This window comes from Oryctolagus cuniculus, chromosome 2, assembly GCF_964237555.1.
Source record: "Oryctolagus cuniculus chromosome 2, mOryCun1.1, whole genome shotgun sequence".
In the NCBI taxonomy this organism is placed as follows: Eukaryota; Metazoa; Chordata; class Mammalia; order Lagomorpha; family Leporidae; genus Oryctolagus; species Oryctolagus cuniculus.
This window is the reverse complement of record NC_091433.1, coordinates 73,101,586-73,120,460: the sequence shown is the minus strand read 5'-3', so window position 1 is coordinate 73,120,460 and position 18,875 is coordinate 73,101,586. Positions and strand designations below refer to the sequence as shown.

Here is an 18,875-nt window from a genome sequence, read left to right as displayed (position 1 = left end):
TCTCTCCAAGGGTTCTCTGTGAAAGGTAAGACAAGTGACAGTGAAGCATTTCTTTCATCAAAGGAGCACAAATTACAATTTTGCATCCTAGCAGCTGAGAACACTTGAGCTGCCTGCATTTGATGGAAAGACAGCCTGATGCTGGGAGAAATTTTCCTAAAATGTAAGCACAGTGTTTAAGTAATGGCCATGTGGTAGATCTATTTTTGCATTTCTGAGGAATCTCCACAATGTCTTCCATAAAGGAGAAAGTTAAATTAACCCTGTTTGCAGATGGCATGATCCTTCACATAGAGGAACCAAGACCAGAGTTTGGCAAAGTTACAGAATATAAAATCAACACACAAAAATCAGTAGCCTTTATAAACACAATGCCATGGCTAAGAATGAACTTGTGAGATCAGTCCCATTCACAATAGCTATAAAAAAATCAAATACCTTGGGACAAATTTAACCAAGGACATGAAAGATCTCTACAATGAAAATAACAAAACATTAAGGAAAGAAATTGAAGACAAAATAAAGAAGGAAAAATCTTCCATATTCATGGATTAGAAGAATCAATGTTATCAAAACATACATACTGCCCAAAGCAATTTACATATTCAGTGTGATCTTAATCAAAATATCAAAGATGTTCTTCTCAGATCTAGGGAAAAAACCCTAAAATTCATATCAAATCAAAAGAGAATCTGAATAGCTAAAGCAATCTTAAACAATAAAACAAAGCTTGAGGCATCACAATATTAGATTTCAGGACATATTGCAGGGCACTTTTAATCAAAACAGCCTGATATTGGCACAAGAATAGACATGTGGAGTAATGGAACAGATTAGAGACCCTAGGAATTAATCTATGTATCTACAACCAATCTTTGACAAATGAATTAAAGTCATTCCCTGGAGAAATGACAGTCTCTTCAACAAACTGTGCTGTGAAAATTTGATCTATGCAAACAGAGGTATGCAACAAGACCCTACCCTACATCCTATACAAAAATCAACTCACAACGCATCAGGGATCTAAACCTAAGATCTGAAATCAATAAATTACTAGAGGATAACACAGGGGAAACACCATAAGATATCGACATAGGCAAGAATTTCTTGGATAGGACCCCAGACACACAGTCAATAAAGGCAAAAATAGACAAATGGAATTTCATCAAGCTAAGAAGCTTCTGTATGGGAAAGGAAACACTCAACAAAGAGGCAACCAACAGAATTGCAAAAATTACTTCCAAACTATACATCTGATAGGTGATTAATATTCAGAATATATAAGGAGTTCAAGAAACTCAACAACAATAAAAGAAAATATCCAGTTAAGAAATGAGCTAATGATATAAACAGGCACTTTTCAAAGGATGAAATACAAACGGCCAACACACACATGAAAAAATGCTCAGGATCACTAGCCATCAGGGAAATGCAAGCAAAAACCACAACGAAGTTTCACCGCACCCAAGTTAGAATGTCCATCATACAAAAAAATAAAAATAACAAATGCTTGGCCGGCACTGCAGCTCACCAGGCTAATCCTCCGCCTTGCAGTGCCGGCACACTGGATTCTGTCCTAGTTGCCCTCTTCCAGGCCAGCTCTCTGCTGTGGCCCCAGAGTGCAGTGGAGGATGGCCCAAGTGCTTGGGCCCTGCACCCCATGAGAGACCAGGAGAAGCACCTGGCTCCTGCCACAGGATCGGCGCGGTGCGCCAGCTGCAGTGCACCAGCTGCGGCGGTCATTGGAGGGTGAACCAACGGCAAAAGGAAGACCTTTCTCTCTCTCTCTCTCTCTCTCTCTCTCTCTCTCTCTCACTGTCCACTCTGCCTGTCAAAAAAAATCTTAAAACAAATGCTGGCAAGGATGTGGAATAAAAGGTGCCCTAATCCATTGTTGCTGGGAATGCAAACTAGTATAGCCCTTTCTCTTTCCACATTGCACTGTTTTGCTAGGGCCAACCCAAGGTCCTTCTCTTTCAGGAAATCTCCTGCCTAGTCTTCTACCCACTTAGGTTGCTAGATCTGATTTCCTAGGTGCCACATATCACACTTTACATCAGTCCTGTCTTTGTCACGTGTTGATCTTGTAAGCAGTCAGAAGAAGCTAACTCATTCTATGCATCCCTCACAGCAAGTTCCATAGTGAAAAACAATGCCTTGGAAAGAGCTTATCAGTTAGAATCAGAAATTAGCAGCTTAGCACCAGGCTGTGAGTCAGCAATGTTAGGACCTTGGAGAAGAAATTATCCCTGGTTTTGGAATCTTTAAAACTGAGACTACGGCAATAATATCTCACAGGACTGAGACAAGGTTGAAAAGTTTTACAGCATTTTATGAACCATTGTATCTGAAAGAAACGTCAGTGGTATCAACGTACCATAGTTGAGGGAGCTGGGCTCAACACACATTTTACTTGTACGTCAGTCCATCAGTCTTTTTGCAATCTGAAGACCGTTCAGAGGGCATGTGCCTTGGCTTCCTTAAGGCACTGTTTACCTCCTGGAAGCAAAGCATCTTTCTAGGCATATCAAGTGGGTCTGACAATAGGGTAATACTTTACCTGTAGGTCCTCTCTCCATCTCTGCCTACCCTGAATACTCCGGGAGAAGAGATGGCACTAAATGAAAACCAACCACAGATGAGATCCAAGACTCCAGAGCTCCTACAAATTGTTCTGTGATGATGCCCTCCCTGGCCTGTCGCCATTGTCTCTGTGACCAGAATAGTTAATAATATAGTGCATAGCACAAAAGGCCATGAAAGGGATGTTCACTAGCCCAAAGTGTAACTTGGAGATCCCATCAAAGTTTAAAAGGAAGGAAGATTACCAAAGAGTTTAACATGGGCTCTGGCACTGATGCTGGAAAAAAATTCCATAGCAAGAACAGACAGCCCAGCTTACTCAGACCCAGAGAGTTCTTGTGAGAATGACTGCCACATGATACTACCCTTCCTTCCCCATGGCAGCCTGGTGTTTGCACCTCCCAGGCACCATCCAGCTAAGACATGACTAGACAGACCACAGCTGTTTGTCTGAGCTTCAGCAGACATGCAGTCATCATACTAGTCTGACAACATTTTTCTTGAAATAACAGTTTTTAAAGAGATGTAAGTAGATTTTCAACATCTTGGGGATGATCTACTTTCTTCTTTATAATGACATTAAGGAATTACAAAAATTTTATGACTACACAAATAATGAATAATAAGTGAGTTTTCTCCACACATCTGTTAAAAAAACCTTTTTGATTAGTGAGCAACTAGCTAGAACATCTGGAGCTCCTCCTAGGTTCTTTCATAGCCTCAAAAGTCCCCAAAATGGGGTCCAGTTCTGTGGCACAATGGGTTAAAGCCCTGCCCTACTTTGCTGGCATCCCAAATGGTAACCAGTTCTAGTCCTGGATGTTCCACTTCTAATCCAGTTCCCTGCTCATATGCCTGGGAAGGCAGCAGAGATGGCCCCAGTCCCTGAGCTCCTGCACCCACATGAGAGACCCAGCAGAACCTCCTGCCTTCTGGCTTTGGTTTGGCCCAGCTTCGGCCATTGTAGCCACTTGAGTGAGCCAGAGGACGGAAGACCTCTCTCCACCTCTCTCTCTCTCTCTCTGTGTCTATACTTCTTTCTGTAAAGTACAGGTAAAGTACTACCCTTTTGCTATACCCATTTAATATGCCTAGAAAGACGCTATTCTTCCTGGAGATAAACAGTACCTTGAGGAAGCCCAGGCAACTGCCTTCTGAACAGACTTCACATTGCAAAAAGATTGACGGACTGATGTAAAAGTAAAATGTGTGTTGAGCTACAACATTAGCAGGGAGCTGGATCGGAAGCGGAAGGGCAGGGACAGAATACTGGTGACCATTTGGGATGCCGGTGTCATAGGCAGCAGTGGCTTTACCTGCTTTACCACAATATCGGCCCTCTAAGATGGTACATTTTATGTTATTTACTTTTATCACAAGAAAAAAAGAAAGAACAATCTTAGATAGCACTGACCCTCCTGCAGTCTACTAGTTTTGTAACAAGCTGACAGAGATGTAGTCAAAATTTGAAATGAACAATGCACAGCACAATGCAGTTTGTGTCACTGAACTTTAAATTCCATCAATATGCCTGCAAAAATAGAAAAATCGCATAAGAAAACTCAGAATATGAGAAGTTCAGAAGCGTGAAAAACACTTTTATTCTCAATTTTCTTTACACTGATTGCCTTAGTAATTGTAATAGATCAGTAAGTTAATCATTTTGGCTTTTTGTTTGTTTAAAATGGGAAAGACACTCAAAGTCCCTTGTCCATCAAATAAATTAGTTTGCCAGGAGTCTCCACATGTCTTGATGTTAGCTTACCAGGAGAAATCTTGTGGTCAAGTCACTCACTCATTCAACAAGCTTTTACCAAGTACTTACTATGTAACAGGCATTATTGTTAACCACTACATGAATAACTGGGTTTTGGCTTTGAAGACTTCACATTCCCAGGGCAACTGATCCCTGTCAACTTGGTCACAGCCTTCCCAGAGTGTATTTTCCACTGCAGAGTTTCATCTGTGAGACACCATTTTGAGGATTCTCCATTTGACCCCTGCTTTTCCTCAGGGCCATTCACTTCAGCCCTATGGAGTAACAGTCAGTTGTCAGGAAATGAAATATGTCTACTCCGACAACTTTCTTTTTTTAATTTAATTTTATTTATTTATTTTTAATTTTTTGACAGGCAGAGATAGAAAGTGAGAGAGAGACAGAGAGAAAGGTCTTCCTTCCATTGGTTCACCCCTCAAATGGCCACTACGGCCGGCGCTGCGCTGATCTGAAGCCAGGAGCCGGATGCTTCCTCCTGGTCTCCCATGCGGGTGCAGGGGCCCAATCACCTGGGCCATCCTCCACTGCCTTCCCAGGCCACAGCAGAGAGCTGGACTGGAAGAAGAGCAACTGGGACTAGTACCAGGCGCTCCAACCGGGACTAGAACCCTGGGTGCCGGCACCGCAGGTGGAGGATTAGCCAAGTGAGCCTCAGCGCCGGCCTACTCAGACAACTTTCTTCTTAAACAGTTAGGACCTAAAATTTACTTCAAGGAGTATATGATAAACAGGGAGAAGAAGAGTATGAGCAGCATACATAATTAATGTCCACATCAAATACTATGTAATACATAAAAGCAGCTATAGGGAACTGAAATAAACAATCTTTAATAAAAATCCGTGGTTTGGATTATTCTGTTTTCAATTTTATTCCAACAGAGTTTGACTAAAATTCTGACCTAGGAATGGATACTAAGTATTTTATTTAATTGAAACAATTTCAAATGTTACGTATAAAAGGAAATCTTAAAGAGTTAGACTACCATAAGCAAGGTTCTTTTATTGGGATAATAGTAATTATGACAATAACAATTAGACCAACCAATACCACACAAAGAGAACATGGGAAAGGAGAGTGCTGTGGCATAGCAGCTTAAGCTGCCCCTTGGGACACCACATCCCAGCGTGTTGTACCTGGCTTGGTGCTGCCTTTGCTTTTGATCCAGGTTAATCACACCCTGGATCCCTGGGAAGGAACAGGTGATGATTCAAGTACTTAGGTCCCTGCCTCCTGCATGGGAGATCCAGATGGATTCCTGGCTCCTGGCTTCAGCCTGGCCCAGTCCTGGCTGTCGTTGGCTTTGGAGGAGTGAACCAATTGCGAGGATCACAATTTGTTGTTGCTTCGCCTTTCAAATAAAATTAAACATAAAAGAGAAGAAAATGGTAGAAATGGTTCTGGAACTAAACTTTTTACTCTGTGTCTAAGGTCATTTTTACCATGGACAACAGATTTTCTTCATCACATGGTACCACCTGATCACCAACTTTTAAGTATTTATGAGAAGAGTAAGATAACTTAAAAAAAAGAATGGAAGAGAAAGAAACTTCTCAATCAAGAGTTAAAATCAAAAGGAAAGGAATAGGATATAACCTTTTCAATGTACTACTACTCAGAAACTTTCTGAAATAACACAATCTTCACTTTCTTTTTAAATTGGTAACAAATAAGGTTACATCATCTTTCTCCTATTTCACTTCATTTTGAAACCTGAAAATTCCCAGGTTTTTACATTTTGTCTTTCAACATAGCTTGTTGATTGCTTACTGGTTTTTCCATTGTTACTTCTGAAAAGGAATGACGAGGGACTCATATTTGGCTGACTGTATATTGCCAGACATAAGAGAATGAACATGAATTACATTTGTGGGGCTAATTCTAGGACATCTCAACAAAACTAAAAGGAATCTGTAGTTTCTAAGAAAATATTATTCCACAAGATGTATCTTGGCCTCATTTTCTTCCTTGCCCAAGGATGTGTCAATATCCTTTTCTTTACTAAATCTGGACTTTCCCTTCCCTTCATTTCAAGGCTAAAAGTTCCCTGTAAAAGTTGACTTCATCATGAGAACAAACTAGTCTGAGTGTATTATAACGATTATGTAAGGCTGTGGTTGTCACATTTACAAAGATTCAGTGTCATAGAGTACTCATTCCTTCCCAACTAATATATAATATTCAAGATATTCAGACAAATGGTGTGGAAGAATCTGGACTATAGGATATTAAGCTTTTTTATAAGGCTATACTACTCATACTTTGGTAAAAAATGAAATCTACTTAGTGACAAATTGGGACAGAGTTTAGCAAACAACTAGTTTTTTTATTTTAAATATGCTAAAATGAGTTACCCTTTTGCAAACTCCTGATTTCTTTGGGGGAATTGTCTCCATAAGCTTTTAGTAAAACATCAATGATTTCATTATCCTTCTAACCAAGTTTCGCCATCCATGTGACATTTGTTCTTGCTTCAATTTTAGAATTCATGTTGCTGCGATGGGGACACTTTTCAAATTGATGTTAGTGCCCCAAACTAGATCCTATTCAAGCATGTTATAACAAAAGAGTATGAGTTTATTTTGGTACAGAAAATTTTGAAATCTACACACAATTTTCTTATAATACATATTTTACATGAAGTTTTTTGAAAAGGTCTCATATTTTAAAATTATCTACAATATAATAATTTAGGGCATAATTGATGTATTCTTTTCATTATTTTCAAATATTCTTTTTTTACTGTGAATCTTTAAGCTTTGAATTCTATAATTAATGAGTTTATTTCTACTATTTGTTTCCCTTGGTAAGAATTTGCTTGACACAGTTCAATTTAACTGTTTTCAAACTTTCTTTCTGAGTTGAGGATGTCTATTTTTTATCCAGAAGCTCTTTAAAGTCCCTTATATAATGTAAAACTTGGAATTGTAAAGAGAAAATGGCTAATCAATAATCAGAATGGGAAATGTTTCATATACCTATGTCAAAATCCGAGTAAAAGGATCAACATAGGAAAAAGAATCTTAATTTAGGTTCAGAATTTTTTAGACCCAAGTAATAGAGAATACACATTTTCCCAGGCTCAAAATACATATAAAATTGATCGAGTACTGTATGTTTTATAAAGCATAAATCTTTAAAAAAAATCCCTCAAATTCTAACTGCAGAACACATGCACTGACTGCAATAGAAGGGAATAGAAATTAACAATTAAGTATTGAACAAAACCAGAAGTATCAATGTCCTACTCCTTTGAAATTGTTTTTTATTGTTTATTTTTTATGCTCTATATTATCTTTGACAGTGAGAGAAAACATGTTTGTATTTCTGATTCATTTCACTTAGCACTGAAATCTTAAGAGCAATTTTAGCCCTTTATGCCTTTGGACAGACTCTAGGAATCTCTTGTTAGAAAATAATTTAAGGATCAGTGCTGTGGTATAGTGGGTAAAGCTGTGCCTGCAGCAATGGCATCCCATATGGGCACCAGTTTGAGACCCAAGTCTTTGGGCCCCTGCACCCACGTGGGAGACCTAGATGAAGCTCCTGGCTCCTGGCTTCAGCCTAGCCCAGCCCTGACCATCACAGCCATTTAGAGAGTGAACCAGAGGATGAAAGATCCCTCTCTCATTCTCTCTCTCTCTCTGCCACTCTTTCTTTTAACCCTTTCAAGTACTAGAAAATAATTTAAATCGCAGAAATTATAAGCATAAAGAGATTATATTCAGATTATATATACGGCAAAAGAAAAAAGAAAATAAAATCAAGGAACCCAAATGTGTAATGTGTAGGGAAATACTTAATGACATTAGGCTACATTCATCTGATGGACTGTTACAGTGATTTCATTGATATGAATACTATGGAGCAATGCAGAAAATCATTGAAATCAAGTAAAAAAAATTAGGGATTCAAAATATTTATATTTGACCAGACATGATTAACAGGAGATAGGTTAACAAATGGCCAATAGACATGAAAAACTTACAAACTTTAACATACAGACTAAATTAAAATGACAAACTCTCCTATCATCAAAAAAAAAAAAAGTCGAGAGACTTTTAAAGAATTAAAAACTCTTTACCAGCAAGGATATAATAAATCAAGTATTCACAATTGTTGAGTTCCTTTTGATAATATATTCAAAAATTTCTGTCAGTTTTTTTTTGACATAAAACTCCACCTTTAGGAATCTATCTTTTAAAAATACTAAAGTGTTGGCAAAGGCACAGCTACCATGATGTTCTCACTATACTAAATTAGCAAAACATAATGATCAACTAAACAGCTAAAAATTGAAGGGTAGATAGAATTGGATGTAGACCATGTAATCCTAGGTAAAGTTTTAAAAAGATATTACAAAATGTACTTATTGACATGAAAATATGTGAAGGAATGTGGAACACAAAGCATATGTAATTATAACTCCATTTTTGTTATACATGTGTATGTATGTATCTACAACAAATTAACATAAACATTAAAATCCTATAAGAGCACAGAAAAACATATTAATAGTTTCTGATGATGACATTAGGTAATTTTTAATTTTTTTTGTTTTATATTTTCCAGTCTTTAACAATGACTATCTATTATTTATATATGAAAAATATTATCAAACTATACAGATTAGGAAATAAATGAAAGAAATTATAAAACAGAAGGGTATTATAGCAATCGGATGTGGTTTTGGGTTTGTGTTTCTTTTGCAAATTCTCTGGAACGGTCTTGTATTATTTTTATTACTTAACATTTTAAAAAATTAATAGTGAAACCAACACAAATTTGTAAGCTCATGATTGGAGAAAACATGAGATTATACTGCTGCTCCTGCTTCCCTTCCTCCCTTCGGTCTTTCCTGTAAGTGTAGACACATTTCTCTACATCTCTCTGGGGAAGCCTCTTGGTGACCTTGTGTACCAATCAAGAGTTCAGAGAGCAGGGAGGAACTGGTGCCAAAATGCCATTAAAGTTTCTCTGACTTCTCCACTAGTCACTGGCTGCACTATAAAAAGACGTGATGGGAGAATGAGGCCCTGGGCAGCCCTCCCACCAACTTCCTGGCCACAAGGCCTGCTGCTGAGCTTCTTTGGGTCCCCATTTCCTCAGCTGTTAGAGGATGCGTTTGGAGGGACTGCCTTGAAGGTTCCCTAGTACAAACGTTCTAATTGGAGCTGCAGGCAAGAAAGAAAGGGAGACTTGGAAATCCACACATTTACATTTACAAAGAGCTGTAAAATCGAAGAGAGAGAGACATCATGCTAAACTATCTGGAATCACAATTACATATAGATACATATTTGATTTACTAAGTGCCTCCACTCACTCTGTAGTCCCTATTCACGTCGCTGAGCTGCCAGTAGTCATTAGGGAGGCCCATTCGCTTGTATTCTTCACCAAGATCAACCAGCATCCAGCCTTGTTCCCTTTCTTCTTTATCCAGCTTGGGGTTGAAGGAAAAGCAGTACAGTTCCTCATATTTCACTGCAAGAAAAGGGAACACAAAGCCAAATCAAACTAAGTCAAAGTCAGAACCAAATCTGCCCAAAACATTTCTGTATACTCCTGCTGGAGTATACAGAAAAGCCATTCCTGTCTCTGTAGATAGGGCACCCACCTCCTCTCAACAAAGAAAAGATGACCCTGGGGCATCTGGATTCTATTTGTAAGAAGATCTTTCCCTCCAAGAAACATGGTTTTCTATTTTTATCTTTCAGTTGCTTTAGTTGTAGTTTGGAAATTTATATTTAAATAAAAGTTCTCTTAAAAAAATAAAAACATAAAAAAGCAAATATATTTTCCAGATCACATAAGATATGAAGCTTAAACATTAACTAAGGAGATATATATATATATGTATATATATACATATATATGTCATCATATATATATGTCTATATATATCATTAGATATCAAGAACTAATGTTTGAAATGTATATTAAGCTTGATTTTGGGATGACCTTTTGGAGGCAGACAAAGGCCCAGAGCATGCTATATTTTGATGCTCTCAATGTTAAAGAAGAAACAATAAAACAATTGGAAAGGTTGGGGATTATATTAAATGTTTGCACTGAAAACATCTGAACATACTACAACAACTACATAACAACTACATAAACACCAAAACTGTGCTGCTCACAAGATAAGAGCTGTATCAGATTATGAAATAGTATCAATTCGCAGTACATAGTATCCTAGTCATGGGGTACAAGTTGAAGGCTGTATTATGAAAACCTTCTTTCAACTGTGTCAGGGTATCTGTCCCTTTTTAAAAGATTTACTTATTTATTTGAAAGGCAGAGTTACAGAGAGGCAGAGGCAGAGGCAGAGAGAGAAAGGTAGAGAGAGATCTTCCATTTACTGGTTCATTTCCCAAGTGGCTGCAAAGACCAGGGCTGGGCCAGGTGGAAGCCAGGAGCTTCTTCTGGGTCTCTCACATGGATGCCCAGGGACCAGGGGCTTGGATCATCATCATCTGCTTTCCCAGGCACATTAGCAGACAGATGGATTGGAAGTGGAGCAGATGAGACTCGAACTGGCGCCCCTTATGGGATGCTGGTGCTATATGCAGAGGTTTAACCTGCTGCAGCATAGTAAAGGCCATTGATATCCGTAACTTTATATATTACCTCTAATGTTTGTGAGGCCAAGTCCAGTCGCCCCATTACATCCCTTTCACCAAGAAAATCTTGCACATAAGGGAAGAATCTAGACCAGCAGTGTCCAATAGAAATATAATGTAAGTCAAATGGTATACAAACAAAATTAATATATTTTATGGAACCTAATATATTTAAAACATTATCAGTTGTACCTGCACATAATACAAAACTCATTAATCCATACTTCATACATTTTCTTTTGCACTGGCTTTGAAACCCCACATGCATTTTGCCCTTAGTGGTACAGCTCTGTCTGGAGTAGGCATGCTTCCAGCGTTATAGCCGAATCAGACCATAAATGAAGCTAAGAGCCACTCTGAGCTGCCCCAGATTCTTTTCCAACACTGATTTTCTAGACTGGACCCTTCTCTCCTATTCCTTTTTTTTCTTGTTCCATTCTCCTAACATTCCTGTCTATGTCCAACAGGTTTCTTTCTCCTCATAGCTTTCTTAGACCCTTCCATTTACTGCTTAGGCCACTGCTGGCCCTCAGTGTGGACTATTTCATGCCTCTAAACCTATCTGGAGGCCCTGTAAAGGATCTCACTATCAGCAAGAGGCTACAGTACCACAGACAGCCTGGGACAAATACTCAGTTTCAGGCTTGTTTTGATTGCTATTAAGATGACTCATCTCTACGGAAGAAGAAAGATAAGGGCCATAGTTTAAGCACCAGATTTTTTTTTCATTAGAAACGTTCTCTTTCTTGTGAATCAGAAGGAACACGACTGTGGAGTTATCAGTAAGATAAATTACATTCTTTTCTGGTCTTTGTTAATGTCCTATTTCTGAACTTCAAAACCTATAATACTGATTGCTCAAAACTTTTTTCTTTTATTATTTGAGAGACAGAGAGACAGAGTAAGCTCCCATCCCCTGGTTCACTCCCCAAATGCATTCAATGGCTATGAAACTGGGAGCCAGGAATCCCATGCACGTCTCCAATATGGATAGCAGAAACTCAGTTACTTCAGTGTGTCTCACAGGGTCTATACTGGTGCGAAGCTGGAGTCAGAAGCTAGAATCGGGACTCAAACCCAGGCACTCAGATATGGGACACAAGCATCTTAATGGCTAAGCTAGATGCCTGCTCCCAGAATACTGACTATTTGAATGAATAAGAAACAACACACATATAGGTGCATGTGCACACAAACAAAGCAGATGTTCTCAGTCAAAACAATTTCCTGTAATCTCAGTTAATTGAGCAGACAGCATATAAAATTGAGATTCAGTTCTGGGAACAGTTGGCTAATACTGACACAGCTTTTCCATCTCTGAGTACCATTTTCATGACTCAGGCTTCTGCTACGATAATGTAAACCGCAAACACAATTTGTTAAAAACGCCAAAAGAATCTCTTGAGAAAGCCTCAACTCCTCAGTGAGAGAATGGTGAATGAATATGGGGAATAATGGCAGTTGGATTCCTTTTGTTAAATATTAACAACCAGCATTAAAAGTTGAAGAAGAAAAATGCTCTATGACTCCTGAGTTTTCTGAGTGAGAACTGGTGCCTGTTTCCATTGGGAAGAGGTAAAGGAAACACATATAAACTAAAGCAAGAACAGCTTTAAAAATACATCTGGGCAGGTGCCATGGCATAGCAGGTGAAGGCACTGCCTGCAGTGTCGGCATCCCATATGGGCACCGGTTCGAGTCCCAGCTTCTTCACATTCGATCCAGCTCTCTGCTATGGCATGGGAAAGCAGTGGAAGATTGCCCAAGTCCTTAGGCCCCTGTACCCACGTGAGAGACCCGGAAGAAGCTCTTGGCTCCTGGCTTTGGATAGGCACAGCTCCAGCCGCTGCAGCCAATTGGGGAGTGAATCAGAGGATGGAAGACCTCTCTCTTTCTCTCTGCCTCTCCTTCTCTCTGTGTAACTCTGACTTTCAAATAAATAGATCCTCATAAAAATACTTTGGGGGGGGGGTGGCACTGTGGCGCAGTGGGTTAAAGCCCTGGCCTGAAGTGCCAGCATCCCATATGGGCACCAGTTCTAGTGCCGGCTGCTCTTCTTCCGATCCAGCTCTCTGCTATGGCCTGGGAAAGCAGTGGAAGATGGCCCAAGTCCTTGGGCCCCTGCTCCCATGTGGGAGACCCAGAAGAAGCTCCTGGCTCCTGGCTTCGGATCGGCGCAGCTCTGGCCTTTGCGGCCATCTGGGGAGTGAACCAGCGGATGGAAGACCTCACTCTCTTTCTGTCTCTACTTCTCTATGTAATTCTGTCTTTCAAATAAAATAAAATAAAATCTTTAAAAAAATACATTTGGGGTTAGGCTGCTACTTGAGATATCTACAACCCATATGAAAGAACCAGTAGAAGGGCCGGCACCGCGGCTCATTAGGCTAATCCTCCACCTGCGGCGCCGGCACCCCAGGTTCTAGTCCCAGTTGGGGCGCCAGATTCTGTCCCGGTTGCTCCTCTTCCAGTCCACCTCTCCACTATGGCCCGGGAAGGCAGTGGAGGATGGCCCAGGTGCTTGGCCCTGCACCTGCATGGGAGACCAGGAGGAAGCACCTGGTTCCTGGCTTCAGATCGGCGCAGCGCGCTGGCCGCAGCGCACCTACCGTAGTGGCCATTTGGGGGGTGAACCAACGGAAAAGGACTCTGCCTGTCAAAATAAATAAATAAATAACAACAACAACAAAAAGAACCAGTTGAAATCCCAGTTTCTCTGCTTTTACTCCTGCTTCCTGCTAATGCAACAGGGGACAGCGAATGATAGCTCAAATACTTGAGTCTTATCACTCACATGAAAGACCCAGATGGAGCACCTAAATCCTGGCTTTGGCCTGGCCCAGTTTCAGCTATTGTGGGCATTTAGGGAGTCAACCAGTGGATGGAACATTTTTCAATCTCTCTTTCTCTTTTCTACTTCCTTCTTTACCTACCTCCCTCCACTCCATCTTTCAAATAGATAGAAATTTTTTAAAAATTCATTAAGAGGGGATGGTGGGGCCAGCACTGGGGCACAGCGGGTTAACACCCTGGCCTGAATCGCCGGCATCCCATATGGGCGCTGGTTCTAGTCCCGGCTGCTTCTCTTCCGATCCAGCTCTCTGCTATGGCCTGGGAAAGCAGTAGAAGATGGCCCAGGTCCTTGGGCCCCTGAACCCGCATGGGAGACGCAGAAGAAGCTCCTGGCTTCGTATCCACGCAGCTCTGGCTGTTGCGGCCAATTTGGGGGTGAACCAGCGGATGGAAGACCTCTCTCTCTCTCTGCTTCTCCTCTCTCTGTTTAACTCTGTCTTTCAAATAAATAAAATAAATCTTTTTTTTTTTTTTTTAAAAAAAAGAGGGAATGGCATTGTGGTATAGTAGGTTAAATTTCCACTTGTGGTGCAGGCATCCCATATGGGTGCTGGTTTGAGTCCCAGCTGATCCACTTTCCATCCAGCTTCCTAATAATGGTCTAGGAAAGTAGTAGAAGATGGCCCAAGTGCTTGGACCCCTGCACCCACATGGGAGACCTGGAGGAAGGTCCTGGCTCCTGGTTTTGTATTGGCCCAGCCCTAGTCACTGTGGCCATTTGAGGAGTGAACCAGTGGATGGAAGACCTCTTTCCCTCCCCCTCCCTCCCTCTCTTCCTTCCTCTCTCTAACTTTGCCTCTCAAATAAATAAATAAATCTTTAGAAAAATAAAAATCCATTAATAAAATGTCTCTTGAGTGGAGAGACATTAGAAGCCAGGAGCCGGGTGCTTCCTCCTGGTCTCCCATGCAGGTGCAGGGCCCAAGCACCTGGGCCATCCTCCACTGCCTTCCCGGGCCACAGCGGAGAGCTGGACTGGAAGAGGAACAACTGTGACAGAATCCGGCGCCTCAACTGGGACTAGAACCTGGGGTGCCGGCGCCACAGGTGGAGGATTAGCCAAGTGAGCCACGGCGTCAACCCCTTTCCAGTATTTTTAAAGAAAAGGGTCATTACCCCATCCTCATGCCCAACTTCAGTAAAATTCTATATATAAGCAGGAAAACCCATTTCTGTCAACAAAAGTCAGTTTTGTTAATCTAGGCAAGTTTATGACCCACAGGTTAGTCCAGAAGCAGCCTGGGGGCTGTTTACTCAGAAATAAGAAAACACCATTAGCATAAGCACGTTTTACAGAATATTCCCCATCTCCTAATCTTCTGTTTAACTCCCAACTTTTGTACTTTACAAAGAATTTTTAGCAATCAACAAAGAGTTAAAAATAAAAATAAATCAAGACCAGAAAAATTTGCTTGCAGACTTTTAAAAAAACCTATATATATTAATAAATTATAGTTGTATATACTGATGGGGTATAAATTGAGTTATGACTTTTTAATGTGTGCAATGCTTAAGCCATGCTAATTAACAGATGTATCACTTCAAGTATTTAACTTTAGTGATGAGAATATTTGAAATTCACTCTCTGATACCAAAATGTATAACATTCAATTATTAGCTACATTCACCATGCTGTGCAACAGATCTAAAGAGAATTATTAATTGTATTCCTACTAACTGAAAGTTTGTATCCTTTGACCCTCATCACCTCAGTCTCCCCCAACGCCCAGTCTCTGGTAACCATTCTTCTCTCTGTTTCTATGAGTTCAATTGTAGATTCTACATATAAGTGAGAACATGTGATCCTTGTCTGTGTTAGGCTTATGTCACTTATGCAGCATAACGTTCTCCAGTTTTTTTTTTTTTTTTAAGATTTATTTATTTAGGGGCCAGCACTGTAGCGAAGCAGGTAAGGCCACTGCCTCCAGTGCTGGCATCCCATATGGGTGCCGGTTTGAGTCCCAGCTGCTCCACTTTCGATTCAGCTCTCTGCTATGGCCTGAAAAAGCATTGGAAGATGGCCCAAATCCTTGGGCCCCTGCAACTGCGTGCAAGACCCAGAAGAGGCTCCTGGCTTCGGATAGGCACAGTTCCAACCATTGCGGCCAATTAGAGAGTGAACCAGCAGATAGAATACCTCTCTCTCTCTCTGCCTCTCCTTCTCTCTCTGTGTAACTCCGCCTTTCAAATTTTATTCATTTATTTGAAAGGGAGAGTTACAGAAAGAGAGAGACAGAGAGATATTCGGTCCATTGGTTCACTCCCAAAACGGCCACAACAGCCAGGAGCCTGGGACTCCATTTGGTTCTCCCATGTGGGTAGCAGGGGCCTAAGGACTTGGGCAATCTATCACTGCTTTCCCAGGCCATTAACAGGGAGCTGGACAGGTAGTGGAACAGCTGGGCTTCAAACCAGCACCCATAAGTGTGCCAGCATCACAGACTGTGACTTGACCTGCTATGCCACAACGCTGGTGTTCTCCAATTCTATCCATACTGTCACAAATGACAGAATTTCTTCAGTTTTTTAAGACCAAGTGGTATTCCAACATATCTATACCACATTTTTATCCACAGATCGATATCCTGGCCATTATGACTAGAGCTTTAACAGACATACAAGTGCAGATATCTCTTTGACAGGCTGATTTCAAATATTTTGAGTAAATACCCAGAATGGGGATAACTGGATCATATGGTAATATAATTTTGAGTTTTCTATAATGGTTCTAATAATTTACATTTTCACCAACCATGTACAGCGGTTTTCTTTTCTCCACATCCTCACCAACTCTTGGTATCTTTTGTCTTTTTAATACTAGCCATTTTAATGAATAGGAAGTGATTGCTCATTATGGCTTTAATTTGCATTTCCCTAATGATAGTAATGTTGAACACTGCTTCATGAATCCATGAGCCATTCTTATGTCTTCTTTTTTTGTTTTTATTTTTTATTTATTTGAAAGGCAGAGTTACAGAGAGAAGAGGAGAGACAGGGAGACGGGGTAGGGTGGAGTTATCTTCCTTCCATGGTTCACTTCCCACATGGTTGCAACGGCTAGGCCTGGGCCAGGCCAAAGCCAGGAGCCAAGAGCTTCTTCCATGTCCCCCACTTGGGTGCAGCACTTGGGACATCTTCCACTGCTTTCACAGGTGCAACAGCAGGGAGTCGGACTGAAAGTGGAACAGCCAGGTCTCGAACAGGTGATTAAGTGGGATGCCGGCATCGTAGGTGGAGGCTTTACCTGCTACACCACAATGAAGGCCCACCATACGTCGTCTTTTCAGAAAGGTCTATTCAGGTCTCTTCCTTATTTCTTAAAGTGTATCATTTGCTTTCTTTGCATGGTGTTGTCTAAGTTCCTAATACATTTTATATTAAAATCAAAAGTACTTTTAAAATGAAAAGAACAAACATGAATCAGCATGAGGAAGATGTGAGGAGTGGGTAAGAGTAGGGAAGTCACTAGCTGTCCTCAGAAGTACTCAGAAATCAAAGTAACTACTGAAAGTTAAACTCTTCCAGCATTCTGCTCGATTCAGGCAACTCAAAATAAATGTAGTTCTAAAACCATTTAGTGAGGAGTGAGAGGACAACTCAGGCATTACTGGATTCTGGATAATTTAAAATGAAAATAATGAGGGTGACTCAATTTTGCTATTTTAAACAAGGATTTGAATTAAAAATAAAGAGTATTGAAACCGACATGGTGGAAAAGGGTATACGTGGGGCCAGTGCTGTGGCATATCAGGTAAGGATGCCATCTGCGGTGCCAACATCCCATATGGGCACCAGTTCAAGTCCTGGTTGCTCCACTTCTGATCCAGCTCTCTGCTATGGCCTGGGAAAGCAGTAGAGGATGGCCCAAGTCCTTGGGCCCCTGTACTGATGTGAAAGATAGAAGAAGTTCCTGGCTCCTGGCTTCAGATCGGCGCAGCTCCGGCTGTTGTGATCATTTGGGGAATGAACCAGTGGATGGAAGACATCTCTCTCTCTCTCTCTCTCTCTCTCCCTCCCTCCCTCCCTCCCTCCCTCCCTCCCTCTGCCTCTCTCTGCCTCTCTGTAACTCTTCATTTCAAATAAATAAATCAACCTTTTTAAAAAAGAAATGGGCATAAGATTAGATTAGCACCATCAATAACAAAGAAAGTATCACTAAAAATTTATTAAACACCAACTCATTAAATTCAACTTAAGCAAATGAGACTACCCCATCAAGAGATTTTAAAAAATCATAATAAATATGCAGAAGAAAAGATAAATACACATGATCTCATATGTGCAATCTAAAAATTTTAATCTTGTAGAAGTTGAGACAATAACAGTGGTTAGCACACTCTGGGGAAAGGAGAGGAGAGGAAGGGATGAGGAAAAATTACTGAACAGTAAGTTACATTTAGAGAAGAAGTTCCGGGGGTTCTGCACAGTAGGTTGACTACAGATAATGATAATGTATTCCATATTTTTCTTGGAAGGAAAAAAAGGGCTTAGAAGAAAGAATACTCAATGTTCTCACCATAAAGAAATAACCAACATTTAAAGAGATAGATATGTTTATCATGAGTAGAACTCTCTATGATGTATACATGTATTGAAATATCACCTGGTCCCCCATAAATATGGGCAATTTTTATGTACCAGTTAAAAATTTAAGTGTGCAGAAAAACTAGACTCTAGAATTAACTGAAAAAATTGTAGTTTAGTAAAAAAGTGAAAATAAACAAAATAAATTATTTAGATTTTAAAAGACCCACAAATACTAAAGAAGGAAAGATAACATAGCAAAATAGACAGCAAGAGACAAATTAGATGGAGAAGAGAGAACAGGGGAAAAGTAGAAACTTGCAGGGGTCTTTTAATCAAAAAAATTTATGCCCTTATTTGTACACTGGATCTGTGGATTTAACTTATTTTCTCATTTGGGCCTCAATCTTTCTTTTTAACTAAAGTTATTTCTTCACTAGGAATTAAAGAGCTTGTTGACTTTGTTCACATTATTATTTTTTCACTGGGACCTATTGGTGTCCACAATCAAATTCTT

The 18,875-nt window shown here is 40.3% G+C and overlaps 1 protein-coding gene across 3 annotated transcripts in view; it reads right to left on the bottom strand.

The window, feature by feature from the left end:
* MTMR7 (myotubularin related protein 7) overlaps positions 1–18,875 on the bottom strand; it is a 130,133-nt gene that overhangs the window by 54,421 nt on the left and 56,837 nt on the right. For all 3 annotated transcript variants that reach the window (XR_011386326.1, XM_051842594.2, XM_002709345.5), the window contains exon 4: positions 9,685–9,842. Coding sequence is in view for 2 of the 3 variants with exons in the window: in XM_051842594.2 (XP_051698554.1) it covers positions 9,685–9,842 (158 nt within the window). In the remaining variant the exon portion in view is untranslated. The remainder of the gene's footprint in view (positions 1–9,684; positions 9,843–18,875) is intronic.